At 47.0% G+C, this 20052-nt stretch overlaps 1 protein-coding gene and 1 non-coding gene across 2 annotated transcripts; one reads left to right on the plus strand and one right to left on the minus strand.

Moving 5' to 3' along the window:
- Positions 1-1030: 1030 nt before the first annotated feature.
- trnak-cuu (transfer RNA lysine (anticodon CUU)) lies at positions 1031-1103 on the minus strand. Its single transcript has one exon. It is a non-coding gene; the product is annotated as a tRNA-Lys (tRNA).
- Positions 1104-15697: 14594 nt separating this feature from the next.
- LOC131699754 (E3 SUMO-protein ligase KIAA1586-like) lies at positions 15698-20016 on the plus strand. The gene is made up of 2 exons (XM_058997761.1): positions 15698-17855; positions 18278-20016. Exons 1-2 carry the CDS (start codon positions 16167-16169, stop codon positions 18776-18778), a joined length of 2190 nt encoding a protein of 729 aa, XP_058853744.1. The 5' UTR covers positions 15698-16166; the 3' UTR covers positions 18779-20016.
- Positions 20017-20052: the final 36 nt, after the last annotated feature.

Genomic DNA, 20052 nt, shown 5'->3' on the forward strand with positions numbered 1-20052 from the left:
AAGGGGACACATTTTGAGTGCGTATCTCATACTGGTAGAAACGCGGAAAAAAGAAACCATCAAGCCTAAAATTGTTCAGTTGTTTAAATCAATAAGCACATTTCAAATGGATCATTGCTAATGTTAAAACAATTTAAGAACACTTTAAGTAGGGCTTGACTAATATAAAAATATAGGCATGTTATTTGCACTACGCAGGACTAGATTGAGCTTAAAAAAGGCATTACATCTGAAAATAACTTGTGCTTACCCCCACTTACAAGGAAAGTGTCAAACTTTGTATTCATCCTCATAACGTTTTAGAAAATGTAAACAGCAGTTGGAGAATGCCGAAGTCGATCATCCTAGCATGTTAAACGAGGGCACTTCTCATGTAAGCTACTTCCAGTAATAGATCGTTTATACTGTTCTCAATGGTCCGCATCCCAGCCTGAGCACGATCCAGTGGCATACGGAGATGTTTTTCAAAGTAATATGTTATTTGGAACATGAAAACAATCTTAATTTAAATAACACAAAATATTTTTCAGTGACTTCAACAAGTAGTCTGTTTACAACAAAAGTGCAATCTGTGTTAGGAACGCTATTTTAGTCCGATTTAAAATGCTAATTAAAATGGTAATGAGTGCTGACAAGATTTTGGTATCAGCTGTTAATTTCCTTGAACAATCTTTTATAGTAAAATGAATACATGTATTCCTTTTAAAAATAAATAAACTTGAACTGTCAGAGTGGGATTTAAACCCACGCCTCCATTCGGAGACCAGAACACACAATTTTTTGGAAAGACAGAGTCTTTGAATCTGGCGCCTTAGACCACTCGGCCATCCTGAGAAACTGCGTTTGTTCCACTAAGATTATTTATTTCAATATCGTTATAGCTATAAACGATGCACGCAGTTTACAATAGCAATTGCTATATGACAATAACCAATAAGTAATGTCATTGCAATGCTGTATACAATGTGAACAGAATCAGACATTGCTCTGTTGCCTTGAATAAACATCTACACTTTGTATTTTAAAAGGATGCCCAACCTGGGGCTCGAACCCACGACCCTGAGATTAAGAGTCTCATGCTCTACCGACTGAGCTAGCCGGGCTGACTGTTGGAAGGTTCTATATTTAAAAAAAAATATATACGTCTTCAGTGTAATTTTAAACAAAAAGCTTTCCACGATTTAACACATTTACAGAGACAGTATATTGGAATTATCAGCCAAAACTGGGGATAAAACTGCCTGTGATCAAAGTGGGCAGAAAGGCTGCAAACTTTGCATAAAGTATTTGGGGAAAAGAAAACGGATCACCTCTGATTTGCAACGTTTCTATGGTTCGGCCCGGCCACTGCCATGTGGCTGGTTAAAATGAATTCAGTATTTTTTTTTTCTTCTGCTTTTTAAATTCAATCATGAGACAACTGTAGCAGAGTGGCGCAGCGGAAGCGTGCTGGGCCCATAACCCAGAGGTCGATGGATCAAAACCATCATCTGCCAGCTTGTTTTTCTGCTCTTAGCAAAGTAGTTTTTTCTAAAATATTAACTGGAGGCAAGACTTCGTATTATATTCGCAATCAGGGAAATGTTCACATTACTGCACACATTCAAATCGACACTTGCCCTCTAAAACTTTAAGTTTTCTATCAAATTCGTTTATTTACAAATGACATTGCTTTCTTTTTTTTTAAATTGTGCCCAGAAAGACCAAAAGATAAAGTTCTTGGGACTAGGTCAATACTGCCAGCTGCTGCACATACTACTTCTTCTTCTTCGGCACGATACTCCTCTTACACCGTTAAAGCTAGAAACGCCATTCAAACTTCAAAACGCGTAGACCGGTCTGGAATAGTGTGCTTCTATACAACGTTTTGATATCTTTTAAACTATTAAGATTTTTGTCCTTTTTTTGTCCATCTTCATTCACTTTAATTGGACTTTTTTCAACATTCTAAATCTCCCCATTGTTTGAAAACTCCCTGACTTCCAACATTCTATTCACTGTAAACGATGTAACTTTTGACACAAATGGGCTACTTTGACCACTTTCCCAACAAGACTAAAAGTTAGAGAATATGGAATCATCTTCTACTTCTCTGCTATTCAAATCTGAAATCAAAACAGAAATAACTTTTACCAAACAAGAGGTACAGCTGTTTTAGTAACCCCATCAACTTCTTTCAGTAGGCTACTTCCCACTGTTGAATTAACTGTCATAGAACTTTGAGCAATTTCAAATTATAGCCCATTCTAAGCATGAGACAATTAATAAACAATGTGTACTAATTGTGTACTAATAGTGTATGAAATCTTCCTCTACTTCTCTGCTATTCAAATCTGAAATCAGTTCAAAAATATCTTCTCCCAATCAAACGGTACATGTCTGATGAAATGTGGAATCTAACTGCCCCGCAATCCAAAGTAATAAGGTTGATATAGTAGTCTATCAAAGTAATCAGAAAAATTATTTTACTAAATTTAACTTTGACTGTATGTAACTGCTTTGCTTAAAAAGTACAACTTTTTAAACTTCTTCCTCTACCAGAAAAATACTTCTAAAGAGCTAAAGCAAGCCCCACAACTTTACTCATAAAGTTATCATCTAGTTCAGTACAAACATGTTACAAATGAAAGCAAACTTCAAGCCATTTCTATTTATTCTCAAATAACACAAACTCTTCAATTGCTAAAAAATATATAAAAATCTCCCTTTGTGCTTCTGGGAAGACGTACGACGGAGGGCGCACTGCAGTTCCCTTTCAAGTCGAAGACGACCACCAACATACTTATGGGATATCCCCCTGCCCTAGAGGTAGGTATACTGAGCTCTCTATATCAGAGCTGCCGAAGGCCCCTTCCTGTGATGACGCACTCGGTCCCGCCTACCGAGGGTACAAAACCGTCACTCACCGGAAGATCTCCCTCTTTTTCCTTCTCAAGATGGTAAGGTAGGACCTCTGTGTCTTGAACTGAGCGTGTTGATAGGAAGAGCCCTTATGTCGATTCGGGTCTGTTGTAGTTCCTGGCATTCGTGCCGAAAGCTGGCTTGCCGCTTTCCTGGAATCAACGACTCTTGAAAAAGACAGTATTTCATCTTTCTGTCTTTCAGGCCCCCTTCTGGTGGGCTGCTCTCTTCTGTCTGTTGTGTGTGAGCTGCTGTCTGTGCAGCCACCCGCGAATGAGTTGTCTTTTCTAATAGAGAGTTACACAATTTATCCTCCTCGGGGCCAGGCCTGCTGTATCCCCGCTGTCGAGTGACCAAGCCGCGCTCCCTTCCTCGGGGCTAGGTGCTACTGTACCCCCGTCCGAGCGGAGCCGTCGGCCGAACCTGACCACCACGGTGAGTCGGTTCATGAGCGTTCGGTGTACTCTCTCTCTCTCTTACTTCCTTCTTAAAACTGTGTTTTTAAAAAAAAAAAAGGAAAACTCCCACTGTGGCTTCGGCCTTGTCCCCCCCTGGTATATACCAGGTGTGTGTGTAGACCACGCGGTCAGGGTATGCACTTGCGTAGTGCCCCCTCTGGTGCTGCGGTACCGCGGCGCGCGCAGGGCCCTGTCTTATCGGACTGCGTAAATTTTGACGCTGGCGTAAAGGGTGGAGCAGGTACTGTACTGAGTTCAGTGCGCAGTGTACGCAAGCACCATTCTTGAACGCGTATACGCGCAAGGTGCTTTTCCCCTTTAATAAAGTTACGCACACAGCGCAGGATACACCCGCTGCGCAGAGCGTCTGGAACATTCCATGAGCGACACGTTGCTCGTTGCGTAGGGGCTGCGCTGCTAGCGCATACCTCGTGGTACAGGCTAGTCTGTGAAATATATATATATATCAATATATATGTAATAATAAATATATATATAATAAATATATTAAAATATATATATATATATATATATATATATATATATATATATATATATATATATATATATATATACATATATATATACAGACAATGCTGCTCAGGAATTTATCCGTGTCGTCCCATGCCTGTACGGCTTGTAAAGCCAATATCCCACAAGAGGATGAACATACCCTCTTTGTCCGGTGCTTGGGTGTCCCGCATACCACTATGGCCCTCAAGAGGGATGTGGCCTGTAGAGTCTGTGAGGCTTTTTAGCCCATGATAAAGGAGGCTCGGTTACAGAGAGCCAGAGAGGGTCCGTCAGCGGCTTTTGGTTCCCCTGACAATGCATTTTTGGGCTCCATGTCGGAGATACCGAGTGCGCAGCGTAATCGCTCCCCAGCCCCTAAACGGGTTAAGCGCTCTAAGCAAGCGAGGGACATTTTCGACCTGAAAGCGCAAATGGCTCAGGTCCTGGATCTGTTGTCTAAGCAGGCTGCGGCTTCTGCTCCGGTCCAGCCCCCGCTGCAGCCCCAAGCGTCCTCCCCGCAGGAGAGACAGGGATGCGGAAGCCCCCCTCAGCTGACGCAAGAGGACACGCTGTCTATAGCCGCCTCCGGTGATGTGGCTTCACTCTCATTCGACATGCAGGTGGGGGACACCCCTTCGGGGGAGGATCCCAGCTCCGAGTACGTGTCGGAAGCCAATTCCACCCCGTTGCCAAGCTCGGTCTCGACTCTGATGGAGCGCGCAGCTGCATTGCTGCAGGTCCCCTGGACACCGGCGAATCTACCGCGCCGCTCTGTGTTCCGAACACAGGCGCTGGCTCCCCGCCTGTAGTGTTTTCCGGCTTTCCCGGATTTTGTGGAGGAGGTGCGCTCCTCCTGGGATAGACCTGCTTCAGCCCCCAGTATTTCTAAACAAGTGGCACCGCTCTCTTCCTTGGAGAGCGCAGATAAGCTGGGCCTGGCGGGGTTTCCGCCGGTGGACTCCACCATTGCGGCCCTGGTTAAGGCCCCGCCGGTAGGGTGGCTCGCTAGAGACCCGATGTGCCCTAACCCTCAGTGTCGGGTGACGGAGACGCATCTGAAGCTGGCATATGCAGCAGGGGCGCAAGCGACCTGCTTAGCCAATACGGCTAGTGTGCTTACGGCTTATTTGGATGGAGTCTTGCGTGAGGCCCCACTCCCGGAGCCGGTAGTGTCAGAGCTGCGCCTCCTGTCTGACACACTGCTGCAGATCTCTGGGCTGCAGGGACAAGCCCTGGGCCGAAGCCTGGCGGGCTTGGTTGTGGCACGTAGACAGCTGTGGCTGTCACAGGCCAGGGTCCCGGACGCGGATAAAGCTGCGTTGCTTGATGTGCCCATATCCCCTGGACATACGTTTGGGCCAGCAGTGGAAGAGATTCTACAGAAATCCCGTCGGGACCGGGAGGCTTCCCGTCAGGTAGCCGTGCTGCTCCCTCCCCGCGCTCCGGCGTGGCGCAGGTCGAGCCGTTGGCGGGCCCCCCAGACTCAGACTCGGACCGTCACCAGAACGGTTCCGGTCCCCACAGCCCCGCGGGGTGACCTAAGGTTTCGCCTCCAAAGCGGTAGGGCTCAACCAGCAGGCAGAGAGAACGCTGGCCGTGGTTGTTCCACATACCAGCGCCCCTGGGGTCGCACTCAGCAGCGCGCTGCACGCTCACCACTACCCACCCAGCCTCAGCCCCAGCCACAGCAGCCTCTACAGGGCCCCTGAAGGTGGGCCTCTGACCCCCTTCTCGGCACATCAGCTGCAGTACTGGCGCGCTTGCACCTCAGATGTTTGGGTGCGCGCCACCGTGCAAACCGGCTATGCGCTCCAGTTTCGCTCGGGACCTCCCCCCTTTCGGGGTGTCATAAATACATTTGTAGCAGACCCCGGGCAAGCCTTGGTACTTCAGGAAGAAGTGGCAGTCTTGCTGCGCAAGCAAGCCATTCGTCGAGTAGACCCGGTCTCCCAGGAGGAGGGGTACTACTCAAGATACTTTCTAGTACCCAAAAAAGATGGAGGGGTTCGCCCCATCTTAGATCTGAGGCTTTTAAACGGGTTTCTGAAAGAGAGAAGGTTCCGAATGCTGACGCACCATCACATCCTCCAGTCCGTCCAGCCAGGCGATTGGTTCACAACCGTGGATTTACGGGACGCGTACTTCCACATTCCCGTTCGTCCATAGCACAGGAAGTATCTGCGCTTTTCCTCTCAAGGAAGCGCGTACGAGTTTGTTGTGCTGCCGTTCGGGCTCTCTCTAGCTCCGCGTATGTTTTCAAAGTGCATAGACGCTGTTCTAGCTCCCCTGCGGTTGCAGGGGGTCAGAATCTTGAACTATCTCGACGACTGTTTGATCTCTTCCCAGTCTCAGGAGGGAGCTATAGCCCACACTGCAATTGTGACGGAGCATCTGGCCAATCTGGGCTTAGCCTTGAACAATGCAAAGAGTCGGCTTGCACCAGTGCAATGCACCACATATCTTGGGCTCCGGATGGACTCCAATGTAATGCGCGCATTCCTGTCGGACGACAGGATAACAGCTATTCAGGATTGCCTCTCCCTGTTTCGACAAGGATCGAGGGTGACATTACAGATGTGCCAGAAGCTGCTGGGTCTGATGGCCGCAGCTACAGTAGCGATTCAGCTGGGGCTGCTTCGCATGCGTCCGCTGCAGGCGTGGCTCAATGCGTTCCATCTCAACGCCCGACGTTTTAACTCACCAAGTGGTGACAACAGATGCTTCCAGCCTAGGCTGGGGAGCAGTCTGGGAAGGCAGGGGAGTCCGCGGATCCTTCCCGGACCGCTGGGCACCCTTACACGTGAACATGCTGGAATTGTGGGTAGTGTTCCTTGCTCTCAATCACTTTCGCCCAGTGCTGAGTGGCGCACATGTGCTAGTCCGGACGGACAGCACAGCGGTAGTGGCGTATATCAATCATCAAGGGGGCCTTCGGTCTCCGGGGTTACACCGCATAGCTTTCAAGCTACTAGTGTGGGCTCAAGCCAACCTGCTGTCCCTGCGGGCGACGCATATTCAGGGAGTGATGAACATAGCGGCAGATCTCCTTTCCAGGAGCGGTCCACATCCGTCAGAGTGGCGTCTCCACCCTCAGTCGGTGGAGCGCATTTGGGAACGGTTCGGGAAGGCGCAGGTCGATCTCTTCGCTTCAGCGGAGACGACACATTGCTGCGTTGCTTGATGTGCCCATATCCCCTGGACATACGTTTGGGCCAGCAGTGGAAGAGATTCTACAGAAATCCCGTCGGGACCGGGAGGCTTCCCGTCAGGTAGCCGTGCTGCTCCCTCCCCGCGCTCCGGCGTGGCGCAGGTCGAGCCGTTGGCGGGCCCCCCAGACTCAGACTCGGACCGTCACCAGAACGGTTCCGGTCCCCACAGCCCCGCGGGGTGACCTAAGGTTTCGCCTCCAAAGCGGTAGGGCTCAACCAGCAGGCAGAGAGAACGCTGGCCGTGGTTGTTCCACATACCAGCGCCCCTGGGGTCGCACTCAGCAGCGCGCTGCACGCTCACCACTACCCACCCAGCCTCAGCCCCAGCCACAGCAGCCTCTACAGGGCCCCTGAAGGTGGGCCTCTGACCCCCTTCTCGGCACATCAGCTGCAGTACTGGCGCGCTTGCACCTCAGATGTTTGGGTGCGCGCCACCGTGCAAACCGGCTATGCGCTCCAGTTTCGCTCGGGACCTCCCCCCTTTCGGGGTGTCATAAATACATTTGTAGCAGACCCCGGGCAAGCCTTGGTACTTCAGGAAGAAGTGGCAGTCTTGCTGCGCAAGCAAGCCATTCGTCGAGTAGACCCGGTCTCCCAGGAGGAGGGGTACTACTCAAGATACTTTCTAGTACCCAAAAAAGATGGAGGGGTTCGCCCCATCTTAGATCTGAGGCTTTTAAACGGGTTTCTGAAAGAGAGAAGGTTCCGAATGCTGACGCACCATCACATCCTCCAGTCCGTCCAGCCAGGCGATTGGTTCACAACCGTGGATTTACGGGACGCGTACTTCCACATTCCCGTTCGTCCATAGCACAGGAAGTATCTGCGCTTTTCCTCTCAAGGAAGCGCGTACGAGTTTGTTGTGCTGCCGTTCGGGCTCTCTCTAGCTCCGCGTATGTTTTCAAAGTGCATAGACGCTGTTCTAGCTCCCCTGCGGTTGCAGGGGGTCAGAATCTTGAACTATCTCGACGACTGTTTGATCTCTTCCCAGTCTCAGGAGGGAGCTATAGCCCACACTGCAATTGTGACGGAGCATCTGGCCAATCTGGGCTTAGCCTTGAACAATGCAAAGAGTCGGCTTGCACCAGTGCAATGCACCACATATCTTGGGCTCCGGATGGACTCCAATGTAATGCGCGCATTCCTGTCGGACGACAGGATAACAGCTATTCAGGATTGCCTCTCCCTGTTTCGACAAGGATCGAGGGTGACATTACAGATGTGCCAGAAGCTGCTGGGTCTGATGGCCGCAGCTACAGTAGCGATTCAGCTGGGGCTGCTTCGCATGCGTCCGCTGCAGGCGTGGCTCAATGCGTTCCATCTCAACGCCCGACGTTTTAACTCACCAAGTGGTGACAACAGATGCTTCCAGCCTAGGCTGGGGAGCAGTCTGGGAAGGCAGGGGAGTCCGCGGATCCTTCCCGGACCGCTGGGCACCCTTACACGTGAACATGCTGGAATTGTGGGTAGTGTTCCTTGCTCTCAATCACTTTCGCCCAGTGCTGAGTGGCGCACATGTGCTGGTCCGGACGGACAGCACAGCGGTAGTGGCGTATATCAATCATCAAGGGGGCCTTCGGTCTCCGGGGTTACACCGCATAGCTTTCAAGCTACTAGTGTGGGCTCAAGCCAACCTGCTGTCCCTGCGGGCGACGCATATTCAGGGAGTGATGAACATAGCGGCAGATCTCCTTTCCAGGAGCGGTCCACATCCGTCAGAGTGGCGTCTCCACCCTCAGTCGGTGGAGCGCATTTGGGAACGGTTCGGGAAGGCGCAGGTCGATCTCTTCGCTTCAGCGGAGACGACACATTGCCCCCTATGGTACTCCCTCTGTCGCTCAGGCGGTCCACTAGGCATAGACACCCTAGCGCACGCTTGGCTCAAAGTGCTTTTATACGCCTTTCCTCCTATACCGCTGCTCCCGGCTTTCCTGGGGAAAGTCCGGTCGGAGAAAGCATCAGTTCTCCTGGTTGCCCCCAGGTGGCCCAGGAGGATATGGTTTGCGACCCTGTGCCAGTTGCTGATTGGGCAGCCTTGGGAAATCCCGCCTCGCTTGGATCTCCTCACGCAGGCGCGAGGTACCCTTTGGCACCCGGATCCGGGCAGGTTCCAGTTGTGGGTCTGGCCCCTGAAAGGGACCGCTGGTTAGCCCTGGGGCTGTCAGACGCTGTTGTGAGCACTATGCAAAATGCTAGGGCAAGCTCCAATAGGGTGGTGTATACCCGTAAGTGGAAGTATTTTCATGCCTGGTGTCTGGCTAGGAGCCATGACCCTATTACGTGCCCGATGCCGGTTATTTTGCAGTTCCTGCAGGACTTGCTCTATGCTGGGAGGTTCCCTTCCACGTTGAAGGTGTATTTGGCGGCCATATCTGCGTGTCCTCGTAGGAGGACTGCTCTTCCTGAGTGGAGCCTTAACGTTGTACTAGAGGCTCTTGTAACGGCTCCGTTTGAGCCCTTAGACTCCATAGAGTTGAAGTTCCTGTCTATAAAGACTGTAATAGAAATGTTACAGAAAATAGAATTGGCTCGACATAATGTACTGGCATTTTGTACTCCCATAACCTTGCTCACATAACCTTGTATGCTTTGCTAAAGATAACTAACCGCAAGATGCCTACACTGCAGCTGCGGCTGTGAGATAAAAGGATGAGCCAGAAGTGTCTTTTTACACGTATACCCAAACCACCCATCCTTTTATCTGCTTGCTTAGCTATATGCCACGTATGCATAGATATAAGTTGTTTTTTCTTATATGCTAATATCTGAATCATCATTGGCTAACCCTCTGCCTTGCTGACAGTTTTAAGGTATATAAGAAACTGATCTAACTCTGTATGTTGGAACACTGCTCGATGATTATCTAGCACCCTGTGTGTTGAGAGTGTTCTCAGTTTGCAAACTTAAGAAATAAAGGCCTGTGTGTTTGGAATTCGCAGTCTCTCTTCCTTTATTAGAATTTCCACGACAATTCTTGGCGACCCAGATGGGACGGCTAGCTCCGTTTTCCGATCGTTCCCGGGGACTTTGAGGTTAACCGTGCACGGGGGCTGCTTAGGAGTGGCTCAGGGAACAACACTCTGAAATAGTTTCGGAGGAGAAGGACCCGCCTTGAACCCGGCTGGGAGCATCGGTGGACGGATACGCCGTCCCGAACAAAGACAAAGGGTGAGACTGGTTTTCCTCATACATAAAATAGACCAATTGGTAAGGTTCTGGGAACCTGATAAAACCCGTTCTGGGAACGGGCTGCGCAGAAAGAGTTCTGGGAACTCTATTGTCTAGAAGACAAAATTAAGATAGACCACGTGGTTCAGGTTCTGGGAACCTGATAAAACCCGTTCTGGGAACGGGCTGCGCAGAAAAGTTCTGGGAACTTTGTTGTCTAATAGACATAGAAATCCTGATCCGGAAACAGGTAAATTAAGTGATTCGACTGATCTATGAATAATACTAATAAGTAATTACAAATGAAACTAGTTAAAAAAAAAAAAAGACATTGTATGAAATACCGAATATTGAACCAAAAATAACAATCGAAAAAATTAAATGCACAGTTAAAAAAAAAAAAAAAAAAAAAAGTCATACTACTAGTGTTGTTGATCAATATACCAAGCGCACTGTTGGATGGTAATTAACAAAAGTCATTTTTCTGTGCAAGTGGAAATAAAAATAGGCAGTGATATAGTGTGGATGACAGATAACCGTGTGAATGAGTGAGTGAATGAGTGTTATCTAATAATTGTGTGTGTGCGCGCGTGGGTTTGATTACAATGGGGTCAAGTAGTAGTAAAAAGGAGGTCTGTCTCCCGGACCCGCTGGTTGGACCGGGACGAACGATGGTTGATAAATGGGGTCGCGGTGTTGTAGACCAGGTTGTTCTGTGGCATAAAATAGCTGATTTCCCATTAAAAGGGACCCTGAGTGAAAGAAAATTACAAGAATGTAGGGGAAAGTTAGAAGAGTTTGAGAAGACAAAGAAAGAGAAAAAGAAAAATAAAGTTGACTGGGATAGTTATAGGAAATGGGAACGAGAAGCTGAACGACAAATAGCATGCAGGCTAAAGGCATAATGGTAAAAGCAAGTCAGAAAGATAGTACTGAGGAAAAAAAAAGAAAACAGAGAGAAATAGAGATTACGATGAGGAAAGGGACCCCCCCCCCCCCCCCGTATTGTGTTCCTGTTTCCACAGCCCCTGCTCCTCAGCCCGACCGGCCCGTCCAGGTCCATCAACAGCCTCCGCCCGCAGCAGAGAGTCCGCTGCCCGCACCTCCGCCTCTGACATCCACCCCAAGCAACCCGAAAGGTTTACAGGGTGGTTCCCGATGGATTTGGTCCCCTTGGTCGCCCCCTGGACTGAGCTCCTTACCATCGCCAGAATCCCCCGAGACATCAGGATCTCCCAGCACGCTCACTACACAGTCGAGACCAAAAGGCAATCCGAACAACGCCATTATCCAGGCCCCCTGACAGCGTACCCAAATCCACAGCCAAGACCGGCAGAAGGACAACCGGGACATAAGGACTGGCTGCCAGAGGTCCTGATTCAGCGCACCTGGAGACAAGATGAGATTAAAGACATTGCTAAAGACTTGCCCGACCCAACTAAGGATGCAGTTCAGTTCAGCGAGCAGATGACCCGTCTTGTGCGTCAATACAAACCCTCTGCCGCTGAAATAGGGCACATTATGCGATGCAAATTAAAGCTTCGCTGGGAGGACATCGAAGATACTTTTGACGAAAATCTGACGTGGAAACCGGCAGGGGATGAAGAATATCAACCGCAGTTTGAACAGTTGCTGGACAGATTGAAACGGCAATACCCTGCTAAGACCAATTGGGATGCTATACATAGCTGCACACAGCACTCCAAAGAGTCTCTAGAGGAATATAGACAAAGATTGGAGACGTGCTTCCGCAAACACAGCGGACTCCGACTAGGCACCGATGAATACAACAGTCTTTTAAAAGCAGCCATAATAAACGGACTCGTACCTGCCCTCAATAAACAGGTACGGATGACATGCATTGGATGGGAGACGGCTCCCCTCATTCAGGTTATCGAACATTGCAAGCACACTGAAAGACAACAACAGAAGCAAGAGAGCAATCAAAAGACAAAAGCCGAAAAAGGAGTCAAATTGGAAGCAGCTCAGCTGGCTTATTATCAGGGCAAAGGACCAGCCCGAGGCGGATACCAACGCGGACGGGGCGGGCGTGGAGGGAGGGGTCGAGGAGGGGGAAGCGGAGGCGGTGGCAACAGAAACTTCCACAAACAGGATAAAGACACTAGTTGCTATAATTGTGGCCAGGAAGGACATTTTGCTAGAGAGTGTCAGAGACAGCAGCAACAACAACAAACCAACGGGAGTAACTGGCAGAGCGCTCCCCCACCGCAAGTAACACTATACAAACCGAAACCAGAATGAAATGAGGCAGGGACAGCTGACACCAAAACAGCGAACAAGCAGTACGTGCTAACTTTTTCTAAACCACAAGAAGCCCCCACCGTTGATCTCTTCGTGAATGGTGAGTCATTTGAATTCTTAATTGATACTGGTGCTGCAATGTCTGTCATAAATGCTAGAACTATGCATAACCCAATGATATCAAATGAATCAGTAAAAAACAGTGGGAGCCTCGGGAGTAGTATTGAGGGAGAAAATTATGATGCCTTAACCCGTACAATATGAAGGGAAAACGTTTATGCATCGGTTTATTTTCTCTGAATGCTGCCCTTGCAACCTAGCGGGACAAGATCTACTATGTAAATTCAATTGTGAAATTAAATGTGAGCAAAAAGGAGTTACCGTTTCGTGTCCCTTGATGATGGCCCAAATGATTGAGACCCGTAGTTGGTTCTATTCATGGGATATACAAAACGGAGGCGAACAAATTGAGGAATTATTTAAATTGGCTCGACAACATTGGGGTCATGAAACTGGGTTTATATCACCTTATGCCTTACATTGCACTGCCCTGTACTCACCTTTATCAAGAGATTATTAATTTGAGAAAAAGTGGTTAGCACAACCTCCATTTAACGAAACAATTACGTGCACAGCCTTGTATATAGGTTTACACTTTTGTGTTGCAGCCATTAAACTAAATAGCGATCAGTTTTTACTTTACCACACAACTGACTCTATGCCAAATATAAGCGTAGCAAAAAACGATGATGTAGAGTGGAAAGATACTGGTGTCTGGCTTAAGTCTGTGTTGCAGGTGACTGACTGGCAAAGTGAAGACGGGTTCAAATTCTCCCCCAGTGCTCGCGCTGTTTGCACTCCTTTCTTTTGGGTCGCGCCTGTCCAACGGGGAATCCATGGGGCAGAGAACCGAGATGTGCCCCCTGGGGAGGCACTGGGAGGCACGTTTTCACCCTTGCTGATCGGCCTCCCCGATTCTCTATGGGCAGAAGATAAGTATGATATTGGCCTTATGAAAGGGGCAGAGCCCCTAACAGTCACACCGAAAAGCACACACCGGCCTAGCCGTGCCCAGTATCCTCTCAGCAAGGAAGCAGAGGAAGGCATTGCTCCTGTGCATGCGTCTTTGGTCTCGCGAGGGGCCATTGTGCCCTGCCCAGACTCGCATTGCAACACCCCGATTCTTCCGGTCCGCAAAGCCTCGGGAGGATGGCGATTTGTCCAAGACCTCAGGTTAGTAAATGACGCAATACATGCAAGGGCCCCTATTGTGCCAAACCCAGTCACTGTTTTGTCAGCTGTTCCCCCGAGTGCAAAGTGGTTTACTGTTATTGATTTAGCAAATGCATTCTTCAGCATCCCTGTTGCAAGGGACTCACAGTTTTGGTTTGCTTTCACCTTTATGGGGAAACGATGGACCTGGAGTTATGCCTCAAGGGTTCACCGAGTCACCAGCCGTCTTTTCTGCCGCTTTGGCGCAGAATCTGGAGGGCTTTGTTCCCCCTGGTGGAAGCACACTCATACAGTATGTGGATGATTTGCTTTTATGTTCTGAAACTCAGCACGCATGCAAAACTGATACAAGAGCTCTTTTAGAGTACCTAGCTCGTAATGGCCATAAGGTATAAAAAAAAAAAGCTGCAGCTCGTGTCACCATCTGTAAAATACTTGGGACACGATATTACACCAGAAGGCAGGAAATTGGGCCTGGAGCGTGTCACTGCAATTCTGACACTGCCCCAGCCTGCCACAAAAAAAAAAAAAAATAAATAAATAAATAACACATGATGACGTTGCTAGGTATGGCTGGCTACTGTAGAGCTTGGATTCCAGATTACGCTGACGTAACACAGCCCCTAGCTGACTTGATACATGGCCATAAGATGACTATGAAAGACACAATTGACTGGACTCCTGACGGACTAACTGCCCTCAAAAAAAAAACTTAAACAACTCTTGTCCTCTCCGCCCTGTCTTGGGTTACCCGATCACTCTAAACCTTTTAACCTGTTTGTTTGTGAAAAGGGAGGATTCATGTCGGCAGTACTGACACAAGAGCATGGGGGAAAACAACGTCCTGTGGCTTTTTACTCTAAGCGCCTTGATAACGTAGCCCGAGGGCTAGTCTGTTGCTTGAGAGCGGTGGCCGCCGCCACTGAAGCTGTGCTGGCTAGTGCTGACCTAGTTGCAATGTGCCCTCTAACTGTACATGTTCCTCATGCAGTACATGCTCTCATTTCATAGGCCAAGACAGCACATCTGACTCCAGCTCGTCTATTACATTACCAGAATGTATTAATGACCATGTCACATGTTGTGCTAAAACGCTGTACTGTGCTTAACCCTGCTACACTTCTTCCTACAGAAGCCGATGGAGAGCCTCACGATTGCACCACCTTAGTAGAACAGGTCTGCAAGCCACGACCCGATCTTACTGATGTGCCCGTATTGAACGCTGCTGTATGTAAATGCCAGGCACACACTAACGCTCATAAGATTTGGCGAGGACCCACTGGGTTGCCTGCCCTTCCCCGTTCATGTTTCCTTTATGTAGCTAAGATGGCACACGGCCAAGACCATGTGTCAAAGGGAGGGGTGGTGAATGTGGTTAACAATTTTTGGTTTGCTCCAGGTTTTTCTACATATGCTAACCAATTTTGTGCTAAATGTGTGATTTGTATGACCAACAATGTAGGCCGCAGCACGCCCATGTCCGTATCAGCTCATCCGAGGCCTGAGGGCCACTTCGAACATGTCATGATGGATTTTATTGAATTAACACCTTGCCAAGGTTACAAGTACTGCCTTGTGATAATTGACGTTTTTTCTAAATGGATTGAAGCATTCCCCTGCAGACATGCCACAGCTATGGCAGTAGCAAAAAGCCTGATGAGAGAGATTATACCCCGATGGGGTCTGCCATCTAAATTGACATCTGACAATGGTTCTCATTTTGTGAACAGTGTGGTACAGAACATTTCTGAAAGCCTACAAATTGATTTACGCACACACTGTAGCTACCACCCCGCAAGTGGAGGCTTGGTGGAGAGAGCGAACCAAACAATAAAAACTAAACTAACTAAGCTCATGGCTGAAACAGGGCTCTCCTGGGTTAAAGTATTGCCATTGGCCCTGATGTACATGCACGGATGCACGCACAGTACTACAGGGCTAGCACCAGGGGTGTAGTGGAGCCGGAGCGGGGCGGAGCGGCGCTCCGGCACTTTTTCAATCCATGTTTTTCAATTGCAAATGTTCACATTTATAAATACATATATTTAAAATATTTTCGTGTTCGAATTTTGTCTAAACACTTGTAGTAAGCATTGCCTGCGGCTCTGTGCCAGCTGTGCGAATTTGCGACAGACAGACAGCTAGCTATACGTTTAATAAAGACAAGCTGTCGGCTAAAACATCAAGTAATCTGAAAAACGATGTCACCACAATAAGCAGCACAGTTGCTGCTTTTGATTGGTCCATTATTATGCCATTAAAATATGCTGTCATTCCAGTTTTTTTTTTTAGCAAATCAATTTTGAAAGTGATGTTGCTGACAACCAATCAGAGAAGGAGGCGGTTCGTTCCTTGGCCGTAACTGAGGTGATGATATTAGTAACGGTATTAATAATAATAAAAAACAACTCGCAAATCAAAAATGTCTGGTCTCGGAGGTAGTAAACGAACTCGTCAAGAGACTTTGATACAATATTTTGGCAATAGTAGTAAAAAACAGAAGATCGTTTGTTGTACGGCAGAAGCAGAACCTACAGTGGAACCAGAACCTACAGCAGTTGAAGAAAAAAGCGCGGAGAAACAGCCATGGCCAAACATCTGGAGTTCTGAGGTATGGGAAGAAAAGAAACAACTTTACACTTTCCTTGACTGTGCGGATGGTAATCTGGGCTGTCGTGTTTGTAGACGTGTTTCTGCGCTGTCAGTTTTGAAAAGTCAGGGTGTTTCTCTGTCTTCTGAGTGGAAAAATTACAGTGTTGGGTACAATGGAAAAACTCGAGAGCAACAGCTACGATCTTTGAGAAAAAAGATAGCTGAACACAAGAAATCCAGCGCTCATAACAAGGCCACTGCATTGTTACAGCAGAACACAGAGGACATTATTGGGAAATGTGTTGACAGTGCAAAAAGGCGAGATCACGAAACTACCTGTAAAATATTTTCTACTGCTTACTACCTTGCAAAACAAAATCGACCCTATTCTGATCATCAGGCCTTACTGGAACTGCAAGAAATAAATGGTGTTAATGTGGGAACTGGTCTTCATTCCAGATACAGCGCCACTCAAATTATCAACCACGTTTCTGATGAAATGGTCAAAAAGGCCTGTGAGAGAATAATACACATCGATGGAAAAATTGCTGTGTTAATTGATGAATCAACAGCTCTGAATGGTTCCCCAGCACTTATTGTGCATCTCAAATGCGAGACAGACAAGACACGTGACCCTCACTTCATGTTTTTGGAGTTAGTTGAACTTTTTGATCAGTCAGCTGAGTCCATAGTGTTAGCGCTTACTAAGTGTCTTCAAAAACACGGGTTTGACCATGCATACTTACAGAAGAATCTTGTTGCATTTGCAAGTGACGGTGCAAGTGTAATGCTTGGGAAAAAATCTGGTGTGGCAAAACGAATTTCAGACATGTACCCCAACATTGTTGTCTGGCACTGTCTAAATCACAGACTCGAACTTGCAGTTGCCGATAGTGTTTCTGAGACTACTGGCATGAACCATTTTCATTCTTTCATGGACAAGCTATACTCAGTCTACAGTAGATCAGCACTAAATCAGCAAGAACTCCGAAATTGTGCGAAGGAACTGGATGCTGTCTTGAGGAAAATTGGTCGTGTACTGGATGTGAGATGGGTTTCCAGTTCGTTCAGGACTGTCTCCGCTGTGTGGGAAAGTTTTGAAGTTCTGTCGACTCATTTTAAAGCTGCCGTAAGCTCTAAGCGGACTTCTGCTGAAAGAGCGACATACAGCGGTCTACTGAAAAGGCTGTGCTCGCCAGAATTTCTCATTGACCTCGGAGTTATGTACGATGCCTTATACGAACTTTCACTGCTGTCAGAGATTCTCCAGAAACGGACTACTACATTGGTTTATGCAGATAAAATGGCACGTAGAACAGTAAGGATTTTTGAATCCATGAATGAGAATGTAGGTACAAAGACTCTTGAAGCGCAGATAGCTGCCATGGAAGGAACATTTAAATCTACAGTGCTGACGTCGAATCCCAAACATGTAAAAATAAATCATAAACAATTCCTTACCAAACTCGCCAATCATATGAAAGAACGACTTTTTACAACCACTGCATCAAATGAGAAGGTATGTTCATAAACCTTGTACAGATTTTTTTAATTTTAATAGCTAGCCTAATTGTTTGCAATTAACGAGCAGAGGGGGGCGTTAATTTCAGTTTCATGTGTAGTATAAAACTGCAACTGAGAAGTATATACAAATAAATTATAAACATCTGCACTCCTGTCAGTCTCATCGCAGGTGCATAGACTAATGTAAATATAAGAATAGAAAAACACTCCCGCACAGTATATGTATTCTGCAAAATCTCACTTTTATTATTTACTTTATTTAATCCTACTCAAAACTACAAAACGCATATATATATATATATATATATATATATATATATATATATATATATATATATATATATATATACACAGTTAAGGTTTCGAAAATACATTTTAGAAATGCTACCATTAATTTCAAATAGCTTATTCTTTCAGGCTTCTTCCGAGGTGAATTGCCAAAAATATGAAAGTCTTCTTTCTGAGCTCTTGGTCCTGGATCCACACCACTGGCCTGCAGAACTACCCCAGGGTTATGGCGAAAATGAAGTTGAAAGATTGTGTCGGCGCTTTCAGCTAAATGAACGTATTATCAAAAATGCATTTCGAGATTTTAAGGAGAACAACGGAAGAATTCCAGATGATTTAGCTCCACTTATTAACTGCACACGTGTGATCCCGTGCAGTACTGCTGAATGTGAAAGGGGATTCAGCCAAATGAACTTAATTATAACTGATCAGCGTTCCAAAATTTTAATCAAACATGCTTCAGCCTTAATGTTTATCAAGCTTCATGGACCCCCTTTGAGACAGTGGAATCCAAGCCCTTATGTGACCACTTGGTTGCGACACAATCATCGATCCGCAGATGACAGCCGTACACGGGTGGCAGCTCCAATTTCCAGCGACTCCCCTGACGCTCTGTGGCAGTTCCTATAGTTGACTAAAAACAACCTGTGATTGGTAAGTGCAACTTTTAATTTTCTATAGAGAGGGGAGATTTTACAGAAATTTGTTAAGTAAAATATGTGTTATATTATTATTAAAAAAACCCCGATTAAATCGCGTTAAATGGAAAGTGGGCGTAACTGTTAATACCTCGTTAACTATTTAATTGATTCTCATTGGGACCGCTCCGCTACTTTTTTTTTTACCACTACACCACTGGCTAGCACCTCATGAAGTATTAACGGGACGCCCAATGCGGATGCTGAACACACCTTTTCCTCAAAATAGGCTCACCCTAATGGGATGTGAGGATGAAATGGTAAAATACTGTGCTGCTCTTAACAATGTTCTGAAGTCTATTTTTCCCAGGGTAAAAGCTGCCCTACCCGAACCGAAGGAAGGGGCGCTCCACAAGCTCCTGCCAGGGGACTGGGTGATCATCAAAGACCTCCGCCGGAAGCATTGGCATCAACAACTCTGGACAGGTCCGTTCCAGGTGCTCCTGACAACGCAGACAGCGGTGAAAGTCGCTGAACGATCAACGTGGGTCCACGCCAGCCATTGCAGAAAAGTGCCCTATAGCCCGAAGGGAGATGTATCGCCCCCTGGAACAACGTAGACGGCTCGGATGGCCTTGGGACAGTCAGCTTTGGACCCCCAGAGTCCTGACTGTTATTTTTCTTGGCAGCATATTAACTGTGTTTCTCATCTGGCTCTTAACTGAACTTAAAGATAATAAAAAAGAGCCAGATATTACAAACCACAGCTACACTGAAAATCGCACAGAACTCAGAACAAAAAGAACATTGCACACATGGAGTGCAGAACATGATCGAAAACATGCGGACAATGGTTGGTGGGCAATGCTCAACCATACTGTACGGAACACTTTGAACATTACTGACACTGGTTTATATATGGCGTAGTGTTATTGTTGTTGTTTTTGCTTATCATAACCTGCGTGAAAAAGTTATGTACTAAAACTGTTGACACTGTTTTAAACATGCCCCTGCTTACTAATGATGACCAGTGTAATGATTCAAATGATGACCCTTTCAACAAAATGGCAGATGACCTGATGAGTTAAGATAGTGGGGAAAATCTGCAAGCAGGATACGTTGGGTCGTCACTTTATTCATATTACACTACATGTTAAACTTTGTAAATCTCGCTTTAACTTGTACTATTGTGTGTGTTTGAATCCATTTTCTGAATAAGGTTGAGACAAAGTCTCAAAAGGGAGGGAATGTAATAGAAATGTTACA

Source organism: Acipenser ruthenus, chromosome 23 (genome assembly GCF_902713425.1).
Source record: "Acipenser ruthenus chromosome 23, fAciRut3.2 maternal haplotype, whole genome shotgun sequence".
Taxonomy (NCBI): Eukaryota; Metazoa; Chordata; class Actinopteri; order Acipenseriformes; family Acipenseridae; genus Acipenser; species Acipenser ruthenus.

Coding starts and splice junctions, on each gene's coding strand:
- LOC131699754 (XM_058997761.1), top strand. CDS start 16,167: ATGTCTGGTCTCGGAGGTAGTAAACGAACTCGTCAAGAGACTTTGATA. Junction 17,856..18,277: donor CCACTGCATCAAATGAGAAG/GTATGTTCATAA, acceptor TTATTCTTTCAG/GCTTCTTCCGAGGTGAATTG.